Here is a 14730-nt window from a genome sequence, read left to right on the forward strand (position 1 = left end):
GAGGGCTCCTGTACCAAAAGAAGTGATGCACGTGTCAGTGGCATGTGTGTCCATGGGTGTTGGGCTCCATGTGGCGCTCTCAGCAGCTTTGCTTCTTCAACTGCTCAGCCCGGCATACAAGCCAGTGCTAGATTAGCTCCCTTACACATGGGATGCAGACTGTAGTCCCTGACACCTCTGTTCTCTGCACTTTGCTGTGAGTGTGCCTCAGCACAGGCCTGACATGCACAGGAAACATGGCCAGCAGCCTCCTTCCAGAGCAGATCTGGACATACTTCATGGCACACTTCGAGTTTCTTCTAAAGCAACAACTGTGTGATCCATAGCTGGGTGTTTTAAAGATAGGACTTGATGGCCTGGTCTGCACTGCTCCGGGAGAGAGGATTGGGACCTGCCTTGTGTATGCCTGCTTGCTGGCTTGCTCACAGACAGCCTGCGTGAGGAGACTTGGCAGCACACCAGACAATTAGAGGCCAGAGCCTTCTCAACATGGATGCCATGAATGTATCTGCAAAGACAAAACAATCTGGCTATCAGGTCTGGAGTTGCTTTTGAGCTGAGGTCTTCAAGGTTTATGCCAGTGGTTCAGGGGGGTGAACTTCTGTGTGATCTGGAGAATGTTTTCCTGTCATACCTTAGTCTAAACATATGTGGTGCCTCAAAAGAGACTAGTTTAGCTCAGAGAGCAATGCTGAGGCACTCTTCAGAGGGCAGTCACTGCTGCTGGAGGGGCAGAGGAAGGGCAGAGGACCCAGACAATGCTCCGTGTCAGGGCAAAGATTTGTCTACACCTCATGTAGACCTATGGTTAAACACAAGACCTATGGTTAAACCAACAAACTCAATGTACCACTTTCCAGTTACATGATCACCTGGAGGTCAGACCAAGTTCTTTGCCATCCATTCTGTTGTGATTTTAAGCTCCAGTTTCAGGAGCTTTTCTGTTTTTCAGTGCTTTTTCAAGGGGTCATTCGAGAGCTGAACCCATTCTGAGCAAGAGCTATCTGAAGAAATTTGTTTATCATAGTATACTAAAGGAAATAATGTGTCCTCACAGTAGAGGTAATGCACTTATCCAACAATAAGGTCCTTGTGCTTGTCTAGTCATCTGTGGGAGCCAGAATATTGATGTCAAAAGTTGATTTGGTTTTTTAAAATTACTTCCATGAAGATTTTAGCCACTGTACTTATGTTGTTTTGGTCACAGGTTTTGGACCTGCAGCAAGTTTTTCTATGCTTTCAATATTCACTGATTGTCTCTTCTGATATTCATTGGCAGATGACCACACTGATGCTTGAAATGCTGAATTTACCAGTTCTCCCCTGGGGATTCCTTCCCTCTCACCTCTCTCCACCTTCATCTCGCTCCTGTCCCTGCTGCAGCCCTGCCTCCCCTGTGCTGCCACTTCAGGCAGGCACATTTTGCACCCCCTCCAAGACATGTGTGGCAGGGGTCCCTCTCACCTCACCCCTCTCACCTCACCAGGCTTAGGAAGGAATTGTCAGGGCTAGAGGTTCCTGGAGGAGGCAGGGAGGGGAAGGGCAGCAGATGCTCAAGGCAGTAGGTGACCAGAGGCAGGAAATAATGACATTCCAGAAACGTCTCTTGTGCCCTGAACAACAGCACCAGCACCAACACATCCTTTTAGCCTCAGGCTGGAGGGTGCCTTTAGCCAGGAAGTGGCCTGAAAGCCTTGACTGCCATAAGTTTTGGGGCTGAAATTGCTGGAGCAGCATAACACACATTGTTAAATTGACTAGCTTATTAGCAGTGTTTAAAACTGATCTCCCATCTATTTTTGCAAAAGTCCACGAATGGTAAATTATGGGAAAAAAGGGTGCCTTCAAAAATCAGCTGTAAATAATTAGGAAAAAACCAATAAAAGATGTTATTTTATGCTGGTTCTTTTCTTTTAAGGGCTGTTAGAAGTATTGTCCTCACCTACTGTCAGCATGCAGAGATTATTTTCATCCCAATACCTCTGTAAATTATCTGACAGCAAAACAGCTTTAGCCTGCTTAATGTGCATCAAGTGAACTGATGCAGGAAATGCACCCTGTGTGGTCTGCCACACGTCCAGGTAAGAACTGAAGAAAAATGAGGGGGTGGATAGATTGTTTGCCCAGAGACCAGAAGGCTCCAGAAGAATCACACACTGTCTCTAAATATTGGAAATAGGAGCAGACTAGGTGGGTCTTCCCATTTACAATGATGTTCCTCTGGGACAAACTGTCCCATGGGGATGAACTGGCAAAACTCAAACGTTGTTTCTCTAAGAGGTGTGTGGGCGTTAACCCCAGATGACTGGTGCAGGCTAATGCTCTGTAGAGATGTTGCTTCCTTCAGCTTTGGAGGGGTAGGATAAGGAAGGCATAAGGCTGTGCCTCCACAGCCTGCCCAGGCAGCTTGTATGTTATTGTCTCTTTACCCCTGATACTCAGTGAGCTGAGAGGGCAGCCTGCTGTGTAATGGGATGACCAGTCAGTGCTGAATAATCCCAAGTGCTAGTTCCTTTATTTTACCAAAATTGTTCCATTTTTAGCCCTTTTTAGAAAGCTGCTGGTAAAATGCATCCTGCTAAGGTACTTGCAGTCTTTTGCTGTCTCCTCTGCATTTCATGTCCTCAGGGGCTGAGTGGCCTCCCTGGTGTGCATGTTGTGCTGCTGCTCCCCCTCGCCAAACCTCTCTCTCTGCAGCCTCCCCATTCTGCTGCTGCTGCTTTCATGAAGAGCTGCTTGCTTGTACTTGTGCATGATTAAAAATCTCATACTTGGAAATGGCAGGCTGAGGCTGTAGCTGAAACTGGGAATTAAATCTGCTTACAGGCAGCTCAAGAGGAGGAATGTTTCTCTCTCTGCCTTTTGCCTGTGATTCACCATGCACTGGGAAAAAATGGAAAATAAAGGGGTCGAGACAGCCTGGAGAGTGGAGGACAGAACAGATGATAACAGAAGCCTTTTCTGCACAGTGTGCTGGGGAAGCAGAGCTAACCTTCAGGAGAGCATCTATTAACCAAAATGAAGCCAGTGATTACCACTCAGATGAAAATTGTGATTTCTTTCACTACAATTGCAGAGAAAATGGTGTTGGGCTGGGAGGGGTTGCACTACAATTTCAAGCCAAATGAGGCTAGAAAGGGGCAAGAAATAAGGTGAGCATGAAGAAACTGAAAGGAACCTCTGGAGCAGGGAGGTCAAAGAGCTGAAAAAAGAAGAGCTTGGCTGCTTAAGCCATATTTTATTTGCACTGGGGTGTCCATTAATGTGTCCACTGGAAAATTGATGGCAGTCAGTGCTTGGAGGGGAAGTCCCAGGCAGTCCCACAGTTGAGTATATGCTGCAATTTAGTGGAGATAGGAAAAGTGAAAAAGTTACATGGTAGGGAAATGATATGTGCAAGGACAGATTGCCCTCAACCTCACTAGAAATTTCCCAGGGAGCATGACTGCCTCTTGCTGCTCCCCAGCAGGAGGCCATATCACAGGCATTTTCCATAAGAACAGCACACACTACATTTCCACTGCCTTTTGCTGATGCTTCAGCTCCTGTACCAAAGGGTGAAGGTGTTAAAACATTACAAGAAAATGGATCTTAAAAATATTCCTGACGTGTCTTAATCTTTCCAGTATGTGGCTTCTTAATAGTAACAGAGCAATTTTCTGCTCAATATTTCTACAAAAGCCGTGTGTGGCATTGATTCTCTGCTGTGAAGGATTGCAGCCTCTGGAGGTCTCAGTTCCGGAAAAGCTCCAAGCAACCGAAACAAGGGTTTAATGAGATGAAACGTGTGTGGCAACGTTAGCCATGACAACATTATCAGCTTTGCTGCTGCTGATAAATCCCAGGGGCATTTCCTATCCCAGCAAGCTTCCGTAAAATCCTCAAGGGCATTTCTTTTCCCCTAGCACCTGGGTAATGCCATGCCATGACTCATCTGGTTTTGTACTGTCAAAGCATGTTCAGTTCTGTGCAATGTGACTGAGCACCTGATGTTTGGATCTGCTCCTATCAATTACCTGTTGGGTCAGTTGTCCTCTGGATGAAAATTTAGTGACACTTTAGTGACACTTGGGTGTGTTTTAAAGAGAACTGTATGCCCATATAGCCAGTTCGGGTGAACTAGCCCAACCTCTGCTTGCTTTCCCAGCTGGATTTTCAGTCAAACTTCCAGTACAGTGTTAACAAAACACAGGTGGAGAGAAGGGACTCAGTAATAGCTACGGGAGCCCTCGCTCTCATCTCCTTCTGTGAACTTCACTGTAGAACTTAAAACGTCACATTTCCTCCATGCACAATTAAAAAGCCTCAGTTGAAAAAGCCAGGACAGCTTGACTCTGCTGCCCACACACCAATAGCCATAGTAGTGAAAGTCAATGTCAGTAAACAACATTCCTTGCAACCTAGACAGGAAATGCTGAGGACCCTCTCCACCTGGAATAGTTAACAAACAGCAGCAGTGAACAGCCTCTCCATGTGCCTTGTGAGTAATCAGTACCCCTCACCCCTGTTCTTGATGGCTTTCTTTATAAATACACAGCTTCCCACCTTGCCAGCGTTTTGAACTTTTCCTCTTTAGCACAGCTTCATTTATTTCTCCCCTGAGATTTGAAGTATTGGGTGTAATGTGCCTTTGTATTTCTAATATAAGGGTGCCAGTGAATTGCCAGATGCCTTTACCTCTACTTTCTTCCATTCTCTGTGACCGTGTGCATGTGACGAGCTCTCATCTCTCCATCTTTTCAGTGCTAATGCTTGGACTCTGCAGTTGTGTTGCCAAGAGGGGAGCTTTCTCTGCAGAAGAAAATTTTACTTCCCATGGTGTTGTCAGCCATGGTAATTATTGCAGATTCAGCTGAAACTTCCAAATACAGATGATCTGGCTTATTGATGTTGTAAGTATGAACCGAGTGTCACAGACCACAAAATGTTTTATGAGCAAGGGAAAGAGCACAGCTCTGCCATTATTGTGGTAGAATCTGTTTGATTCAGCACCAAAGTGGCTTCTTGGCTGCTGTAAGATGAAAACAGACCACATTAAGACACCAGTGAGTTTCAACTGCTGATTTCTCCTTCAAGCAGAGCTCTTACATTTTTTTACTAGAAAGAAACTTTTCACAAAATCCATGGCTGGCTCACGCCTAGAATTTTATTCAATCCATTCAAAAAATAGACAGAACTATAAGGTGGCACATATTGTCAGAGAGTACAAATGTCACATCTTTGTTTATACAGTTTAATTTAAATCCATAGATTAAGACAAGTGAAATAATTGCCCTGGGTGAGAAAATAATTAGGGGTCTCCCATGAAAGGACAACTTTTTAGGTAAGCATTTACACGAATGTATCTGGTTAAGCATAACTTTTTCTATTCTCTATAAAAATATAAACAGCATTTCAAAATGTCTTTAGATACGTACATTGAGATCATCTAACATGGCATTGATGTACTGACAGAATACAGGACCTGGGCATGTCAAACTACATTTATTCATCCTCACCCAGACAAAACTAAAACATTTTGTATTAGCGCCAACATAACACAACAATGAAAGAAACAATATCAAAGCAAAGACACACAAGTATGATGTTCCTCCTCCCACAGGAATTCCTTATCTTTATTTTGTTTGTAGTTTTTGCTAACATGGCAATGACTAAGACAAAAGTGGCACTTTAGCACAGGTTAGTTGTAACTCAGGATCAAGTATAACTTGTCTTTCCCAGAAAGTAACGTTGCTGGGAAGTGACATGTGCCAGGATCAAATTAAGGGCTCTCACTGACATGTATGTTTTACCTGTGAAGTATTACTTTGATACAGACTGTAGCGTGTGACAGGAGGACAAGTGCAAATTACAAGGGCAGAATCTTGGCTTCCCAGACAGCAGAACCAGGTGGGACATGTAAGACTGAACAGTATTTTAAAGGCAAAAAAAAAAAAATTTAAACAAATTAATGAAATTAAAAAAATAGCAAATTCATCTAAACTTTAAATAGTGGGATGTAGAGTGTTCCTGGTACAGCTGTCATAAGTGCGCCCCTAGGTTTCCCAGGGATGCAATCTGATAAGATAAACACCTAATAACTGTTGCAAGAACTTATTGTACCCACACAGATTAAAAGGTTCAAATGTACTGAATATATTAGTCACAGGTCTAATCACATAATTTCCTTTTTCCCAATCCTAATTTCTTACCAGAGCAGCTCCCCCATTAGCTGCATGTTTATATAGCAGAGCACTCAATGTTTTACTTGACTAGCACAGATGCCAACAAGGGCTGATATTTTCCAGTTAAAGTGATCTACAAGAGAAACAAAACCTAAGGGAAGGGTCAGGTTTCAGATAAAGGCTGGACATTTTGAACTCTGGACAAAGTGACAGGTATTTTTGATTCTCCTGGTGCTGGCGCTTTTGTGACTGGGTTTGCATGGGCTTTAATATCAGCTATTCTCTCTTTAAATCTTTGCTGGAGGTACTTCTCTTCTTTGGAGTAACTTTTAGCAAAAGCAGACATCAGCAGACATGCTGCCACGGTGGACCCTCCAACACAGAATAAGATTGCTCCTGCCAGCTTGCATATATCAAGGGACCCATTGAACTGAACAGCACGGGTATCCACAACAACAAAATCATCCTTCCCAAGGGCTTCGATTTTCGGTGGCACAAGAAAACCCACTACAAGAACAGCTACACCTATCAGCATAAAAGCCGTCCCAGAGATGAGTCCGACCTGGAAAACAAAGAAAGAAACAAACAAACTCCCAGTTAATTTCCAGTTTTTCCATTTCCTTTTCCAGTTTTCAGTTGGGAAGTGCTCCTAGGAGGCATTTATCTTTCACTACGTCTTGCAGATACAGTTCTCCCTCCTAGGAGAAGGCAGGTATTTTTCTCTTAGGATATATGAGGCCCTACTGGAACTAGTGGAAAAACTGTCTTTTTACAACTCATATTTATATAATTGAGTATTGACATTTCTGGAAACAATGGAATATGGATTGCTATCTCTACATAGCATTTCATGTTGAAAGGCCCCATCAGAGAGAGGATCACAGTTTAACCCCAGTGCTGTGTAACTGATTATTCCTTTAGCTTTAGCTGGTGGTTAGCACCAACTTCAGTCCCTGTTGGTAGTCTGTCACATCCACCACTTGCTTTTGCTTTGTGAGATGTCATTCCTTTGGAGGGATTAGAAGGAAGCTGCTATTGCCATAGGAACGGATCACAGAGTGTTTATAGCATATTTCAAGTGTAAGTACAAAATTTGGTTTGCCCAGAATGTTCCTGGGGGTAGGGATCATCAGGGGGTAGGGTTTGGATGGCCTCACAGGCCCCAACCAACCTCTTCTCTTCTCCAGTTCTGTCAAATTCCCCGACCTTAATGGAGATCTTTTGGTTTTCTTGATCCCTAGGTCACACTCTGCACTTAACCTACCAGTCCCGTTCCCAGCAGTCTGGCAGGACTTCTATGGGTGCAGAACAGAGGTAAACTACACTTCCAAGGTGTATGTGAGGTTTCCAGACAAGACTTTGGTGTTTCAGTGACATTGGGACAGAGAAACTAGATGATCCCAAGACCCCAGGGACCTGACATATTTTGGTAAGAGTGCCCTGCTTTCAGGCATAGTTATTTGGCCACCTCAGGCAAAACTGGGCAATGAAAGGCCTTTCTGGATGAATACTTAACATCAGCAGTTACACAGGGAAAGTCTTGAAATGGGAGTCTCTCTCTCCAGTAAAAAGCAACAGGCAGTACCTTCCAGAAGACAGAGCTCCACCTGCTCGGCGATCTCTGGATCTGAAAATCATCCTCATACTCCCAAATTGAAGCTGTGCAATCCTCATAAAACTGATGCAGGTAGGACCGAACTCCGTAGCGTTGGTACCCTCCCTCGGTGCTGCCCTGCGTGTGCTTGGACCCGCAGATGTCAGCATAGGAGCTCATCCTTCCTACCTGCAACGAGAGGTTTCACACAAAGCAGATCATTATCGGTGTGGTGGGCAGCAAAGATGGCTACAAACTTTCCAGATGTGATGCAAAAAAATGGCCCAGGAGAGACCTTTCCTTCCATTTTTTCCAAACCAAGAAATGAGCTGGGTACAGCTGCATGTAGTGACTCAGCTCAAGCAAACCCAAGGAACTCAGAGACCTGACACAGCATAGGCCAGATGTGCTTCAGGGAACATTCCCTACCATACGCAGGGTGCTCACTCCCCATCTTTCACACTAATGTGATACTTTGTTTCCATGGAGACTAAAAAAAGCAGGATATGCCAGGTAAAAAAATCCAGCATCCCTCAAGAGCTCATGTTGCCACTCTTCCAGTGTCTCTGTCAGTTAACTAGAGTTTGCCACCTTAGGAACTTTCCAAACTGCTGGGTAAGGGTTTTTTTTAAAATGTTTTTTCCTGAGCTTTTGAAGTGCAGGATTAAGCATTGATATACCATTCATGGCCATGGGAAATAGAGGCAAAATAAGTCCTGGACAGATTAAAATAATACATAACTTGTGCTTAAATAGGGATAGTTAAAAAAAAATTAAAAATGGAATTCTGTAGCAGCATCAATTATCTCAGTGAGACTGAAATGGAAATTCTAAGCTCACAGCCAAGTACTGCTCTCTTGGAGAAGTCAATGCCCAAGCTCCTGTTGACTTTAATATAATCAGAATTTTGCCTGCTATGAAAACTACCAACAAAGTTTCTTACTCTTTCCATTTCATGGAAGTTCTCCTAACACACAAAATCCATATTTAACTATGCAAGACCAAGGCCTGAACTTGCTTGCGTGGGTGTAATGCTACTGAATTAATTGAAATAATACTAGCTCCTAAAAATAACTTGAGCAATAGCTCAATGTTACTTAGGCTCATTGGCTTCTCTTTAAAGAAGTTCAAAAAGGCTTACTCCAAAGGGAACTGTTAATCAGAACTTGCACCTGAAAGTCATGGCTCAATTTATATCAGCTTCAAGCTGTATGTCAGATTTCCACAGCAACTTCACTTAGAGGGAGGGAGGTTTTTATGTGCTCATGGCAGCTGGTACCTCTCAGTTTTGCAGCCCTATAGACCTTTGCCCTTTGGGAATGGGTGATCTTCCTGAGTATGAAATACCTGAGTATGCAAGCATTCAAATTAAGGAGAATCCAGAAAATATTGGTGGGGAATAGCAATGGTTTGACTGAATCTTTTGGCTGGCTCTGCTAGAAATTAGTGCTGGTATAAACAGTGAACTTCCAGCCTCTGGGAGCCTGTTTGTGTTCTTGGCTCAGGAACAAAGAGGGATTTACTTTTTCCTCTTTACAAAAACCCATTATCTTGGGGTTTTATTTATTTTGCATATCTAATATGCATTTAGTTGGGGATTTCATGATCTCAACATCTTATAGTTGCAAATATCTCTCTTACAACACGGTGATGAGGTTTCAAGGTTCTCACAGAAGTCATGACCCAGTGGAGAAGGCAGCCCACGTGTTGCTGGGGGACCTGCCAAGGGCCAGAGGAAACATTGCTGGTGACTGAGCTTTGCAAAGCAACAGGGGTAGAGCCAACCACAGCTTCTGGCAGGAGCCCCTTTTTTTGAACCCCATACTGCTTCTATACCCCCTGCAAGTTTCCCTTTTCCACCTCAGCCATTGTAAAGCTTTAGGAAATTAAAGAAGTGCTCTCCAACTCTGTGGATGGGCTTGCTCTCTGCTGATAATACAGGATCAGTGTCCATCACAGTGTGCTCAAGGTGCTGGCCTTCCAAGGAAAGGTGGAAAAACAGGCAGGGTGGACACAGACCTTGAGAGAGGAGGAAACTCCTGGACAGCACCAGCTGCTCACCCGGTGAACAGGGAAAGCCTGGCCCTGGGGCCACCCTGTGTCAAGTTGCACATAGCTTACATTGATGTTTCCAACTACAGTTAATATACTGAAAACCACTTGTTTGTGCCATGGTTTAAGCTCAACTGGCAGCTAAGCACCTTGCAGCCACTCGCTCATCCCCACCCTCTAGCCCTCCATCATGGTAGAATAGGAAGGAGAATCAAAAGTAAAGCTTGTAGGCTGAGGAAACAGTTAATCATTGAAACAAAGTAAAATATAATACTACTAATACTAAATAAAAAAAGGAGAGATAAAACCCAAGAAAAAGAAGTGATGCACAATACAGTTGCTCACCAGCCTGACCAATGCCAAACCTTGTCCCCGAACTGCCATCGTCCCTTTCCTACTAACTCCCACAGTTTCCCTACTGGGCATAATGTTCTTTGGTGTGGAATACCCCTTTGGCTAGCTCACATCACCTGTCCTGGCTGCGCTTCCTCCCAGCTTTTTGTGCAGCTCCTCACTGGCAGAGCATGAGACACTGAGAAGGTCTTTGGCTTACGGCAAGCATGAAGCAACAACCAAAACATCAGTGTGTTATCAACACTGTACTCATACTGAATCCCAAACACAGCACTGTAATGGCTACTGAGAAAATAACTCTATCCCAGCTGAAACCAGGACAGTTGTGCTTTTTTACCATGCTATGAAGTTTTGAACACTATCATTTTCTGAGGTACAAAAAAGAAAAAAAAAAATTTCTGGTATGTATATAAGTATATAATCTGGACTGCTGTGGGGAAAAGCTGCAAGTTATTCTACTTTTGGAGGCTCTTTTTGTTTTTCTCAGGAACTGTTTATTCCCTACCCAAAAAGAGAGGACAAGAAGTCCTCTTTTCTCACTTCCACCATTTGTTCAACAGCTAGCTGCCATTTTTAACAGCACAAGCCCTGAGGAGTTCTCTTAAAACCAGAGTTCTGCCCACCTCATAAACATACCTTAGGGGAAAAGGAGAAGAGGAAAAAATGGTGTAGTTTACCACAGCTGCCCCAGCTCTCTCATGCAGGGTCACACCGCCTACACCTCAACAATAAGAACACTTTACATCCCTATCCCTCAACCCACCTATTGGTTAAACAAAGATTCCATCTCACACATCAGAAATAGAATAAAGCAAAGAGGTCAACTAAAGTTCTCCAGAGACTCACTGTCTTGGGTCCTTACTTAGATCTTTATTCTCACATCAACCCTGCCTTCTTAATAAATTATGCTTAACTTCTGGCTAACTTAAATCATTCAGGCAAGAAAATTTAGCATCATATAATGAGCAGAATGATAGATATTTTTCCCAGGTGTAAGCAACTCCACAAGGTCAACCCAGGGAAGAACCAGAATTAACATGGCCAGATAAATGACCTGGCCTGCCACAGCTTGCTTGTATTACTCCAGTGGCCACCAGGAGCATTCAGAAGGGAGGTGAAACACATTGCTGAGTCTGAACCAGCAACTTTAATTATTGTGATTAATTTAAGAAAACCCAATGTGACATGACAGAAACCTTTTTAAACATGATCTTGCATTCACTGCACTGTCTGTAGGTTTAGTCAGGCAAAAAAAACAAGGATGCAGTGTTTCTAACAGCCTGATGAAGAACTGCCTGTAAAGACCACACAGCTTGGAATCACTTACATGACACGTAGATTATTTTTCTTTAGCAATCTAAAAGGCTAATAGGTGGTTTTGGTCAGGTATATGAACAAAATGATAAATAAGAGCTGGGAGGTGAAATAGAAAACAAAAGAATGATCTCATGCTTGAAAGAGTTGTGATAGCATCAAGTAGCATGACCTTTTAAAATGGAAGGAAAAAAAAGAAAAAGGACTGCCAGAATCATTAATTCTTTTCAAGCACTGCATAATAATTCTACTGAACATTTCCTTCATGGTCAGATTCTTTTACTTATACATAATTTCCTATCTTTTGCAAAATATCTTGCCCCTTAAGAGAGAAGAGAAAGCAGCTCCCCAGCCCCGTATGAAGCAGCCTGGTAATCTGGGCTATGATGGTCTCTTCCCTCAGCTACAATGTAAATGTAATGCTCTTGCTACTTACAGATAGGACACAGGAACTGAAAGAGTCAGAGAAAACAGCTCTCCACAAGTAAGAGGGAAACGTGTGTCATAGCATCCGTTTACATTGGATGAATAAATACTGCAGTAGCTATGATCTCTTGAGTGTTGATGTGTATTTGCATGTCTCGCCTTCAAGGCTGAGAAACTAAACACTGAAATGTTGGGAAACTTTTGCTAAAAAGAGAGTCGCTGTTACCCAAATCTGTGTTATGCACGATCTGAAAACATGCATCCAGTCTAAAAGAAGAGGCTTAATCATTAAGTTTTTCAGTGCCTAAACCCAAGGTGGTTAGGAAAATGTGGGATGTAGGATCACAGCTTCAGAGAACACCACTGCATAGTAGCAATCCATCCCCTAGCAACTTTTGTTTCCATGGCAAAAGCTGTCCTGTTTACTTTGAGCTTTACTATCCTCTGCTGATCTGGGGAGATGTGATTGGACTGGTGAACAGACAGATTAAAAAGATGAGCAAGCTCCATTAAAAATTACCCCATAAATTTTCCAAATACTTTGCTTTCTTGAGCCAGGATTGAACACATTTAAAAAAAATAAAAATGTAAGGAATTGTCATTTAAAAAGCAGCACAAAAGGAAATAAAGATGTGTCATTGCTCTGTGATACCACACTGCCACCGAGCGTAAGCCACGAATGCTGATGGTTGGCACAGGTGAAGTCGCCCTCTCCCTTCTTCAGAATTACATACTTTCACCCTTCTGTTCAAAGAGCCCCGTTTCCAGTCCTGACATACCGAGAGCGTTCCTTGCGAAGGGGGTACACTGGCATAAACAGCCTGCTTTTTACAGCAGTTTCCAAGGTGGCCTTTCTGACATCTCCTGCGCTCCCAGCGCTTCCCGGGCCGGCGGCTGGGCCGAGCTGCGCTCCGCCCGTCCCGGTGCCCTGCCCTCGCTCGGGGCTGCGGCACTGCCAGGGGCACCTTCTGCCGCTGCCCTGAGGATAGCCGGGACGCGCGGCTGCCTCCGGGAACCACTTCTGCACCGCTGCCCTGCACGGGGGTGCGAGCAGCACCTTCGCCTGTGTTCCTTTGGGGGTGGCCCCGCCCGCTTCGCCGCCGCCAGGGGCCGGAGCGGGATGCTCTCCATCTCCCGTTTCCCGCCCGAAGCGGAAGAACTCCGCAGCGCCCGGACGCCGACGAGATCTCGGCCCCCACGACCCGCCCGGCGGTGCCCCGGAGGCAGCGGAAAGCCCGGCCCGGCCGTCTTCCCCCCAGCGTCGGTGGGGCAGCGCGGCAGCAGCCTGCCCGGGGAGAGCCGCGTCCCCCCGAGCCGGGAGGCGAAGCCCGGGGCTCCGCTGTAGCCCCTATCCCCACCGGCTTCCGCGGGATGCTCCGCGCCGTAGCCCCGCCGTGAGCCCGCCGGCGGCCACAGGAGCCCCCGCCGAAGTGCCGAGCCCAAGTTTGCCGAGGGGCCGGAGCGGCGGCCCCGCGGTTACCTGTCCCTCCCGGCGCTGCCCTCGGCCGGCGAGCCCCCGCGCTGGCGGCGCTAGCTGCGGCTGTCCCGGCCCGGCCCCATCCCCGCTCTGCGCCGCGCCGGCCCCAGACACCGCGTATTATGTACGGCCCGGAGCGCCGCTCGCTCCCGTGCCGTGCCTGCGCACTGAGCCGCCGCCGCCGCGGGGCGCGGAGCGGCGCCGGGCCAAGCTCGCCACGCCGCCCCCGCGCTCGCCACACCGCCCCCGCCCCCGCCCAAAGGCGGCCGCCCGGGGGGCGCCGGCGCTCCCCGGCTGCCGCCGCTCGGGGGCCCGCCGGCAGCGCCGGGCAGGCCCGCAGGTGCACGCCAAGGTCACGGCGGTCTCCTCCCTGGGTGTAGGCGCAGAGGCCTCTGATCGCGCCCCCCACACCACCTCCCCCTTTTAGTCAGCATCGAAAACCGTAGGCACCCAGGGCTGTGCCATCTGTCCAGCCGAGTGGATAGACGTGACAGAAAGTGTCCTGCGAAGGACAAGGCACTGACATCTGGGAGCTGGGGAAATGCGTCGGTCAGCAGGAGACCGAGGGAGACTCCTCAGGGAGACAGGGTGAGCGTGAGGGCTAGGCGTTGGCGTCTGACAGCAACAGGTTGGTTGTTCATGGGGAAAGATTTCAAGAAAGCAGGTTTGGGGTTCTAAGGAACCTACTGAGGAAAGAGTTAGCATGACAAGGCACCAAGAGCTGGAGATGCTAAAGTGTATCCCATGAAGAGGAAATATGTAATTCCTCTGAAAGAATGATGAGAATGCAAAGGGCGAGAGTTCTAAACACTCATATCCATATGGTGCACTGAAATATGCACAGAAACAGTCTTGTTACATGCAGAAAAAGTGGAAGTGCATTAAAGCAAAATGGGATAGTATTAGCCGATGGAAAAACAAGGTATTTTTAAACTGCTATAATATGTAAAGAATAAGGTGAGAGTAATGGTTTCATTAATAGCCCAAGCTTCTTTGGAAAAAAAAAAATCCTGCATTTGATGATGACAGTGAGTTTGGGTAGTTGCAAACTAAGAATCATAAAAATAGCTATTTAAAAACCAGCAAGTAAGGGATTAGATTTGGAGGAAGAAATGCTGGTTTCAGTGCACTTCATCCTGTCCTTCCAAAACTGTTATGCCTTTCTTGTTTCAGGCAATGAGTAATGCACAAATGTTCCCCTGACCTGAGCAGTGCTACTTTACAGCAGTGTGCTGTTCAGTGAGTATAATAAGCATACCCAGCCCACAGCAGCTAGCACGTAATAAACTGACAACTATTTGTGAAAAAGGCAGGAAAATACAGTGAGTTGATAAATGAAAAGCCAGATG

At 45.8% G+C, this 14730-nt stretch overlaps 1 protein-coding gene across 1 annotated transcript; it reads right to left on the reverse strand.

Annotated features, from left to right (window-relative positions):
- Positions 1-5120: 5120 nt before the first annotated feature.
- On the reverse strand, positions 5121-13776 carry NRSN1 (neurensin 1). The gene is made up of 3 exons (XM_032114093.1): positions 13385-13776; positions 7750-7947; positions 5121-6726 (listed from the first exon to the last, which is right to left on the reverse strand). Exons 2-3 carry the CDS (start codon positions 7936-7938, stop codon positions 6328-6330), a joined length of 588 nt encoding a protein of 195 aa, XP_031969984.1. The 5' UTR covers positions 7939-7947; positions 13385-13776; the 3' UTR covers positions 5121-6327.
- Between the last annotated feature and the right edge of the window lie 954 nt (positions 13777-14730).

This window comes from Corvus moneduloides, chromosome 1, assembly GCF_009650955.1.
Source record: "Corvus moneduloides isolate bCorMon1 chromosome 1, bCorMon1.pri, whole genome shotgun sequence".
Classification (NCBI taxonomy): Eukaryota; Metazoa; Chordata; class Aves; order Passeriformes; family Corvidae; genus Corvus; species Corvus moneduloides.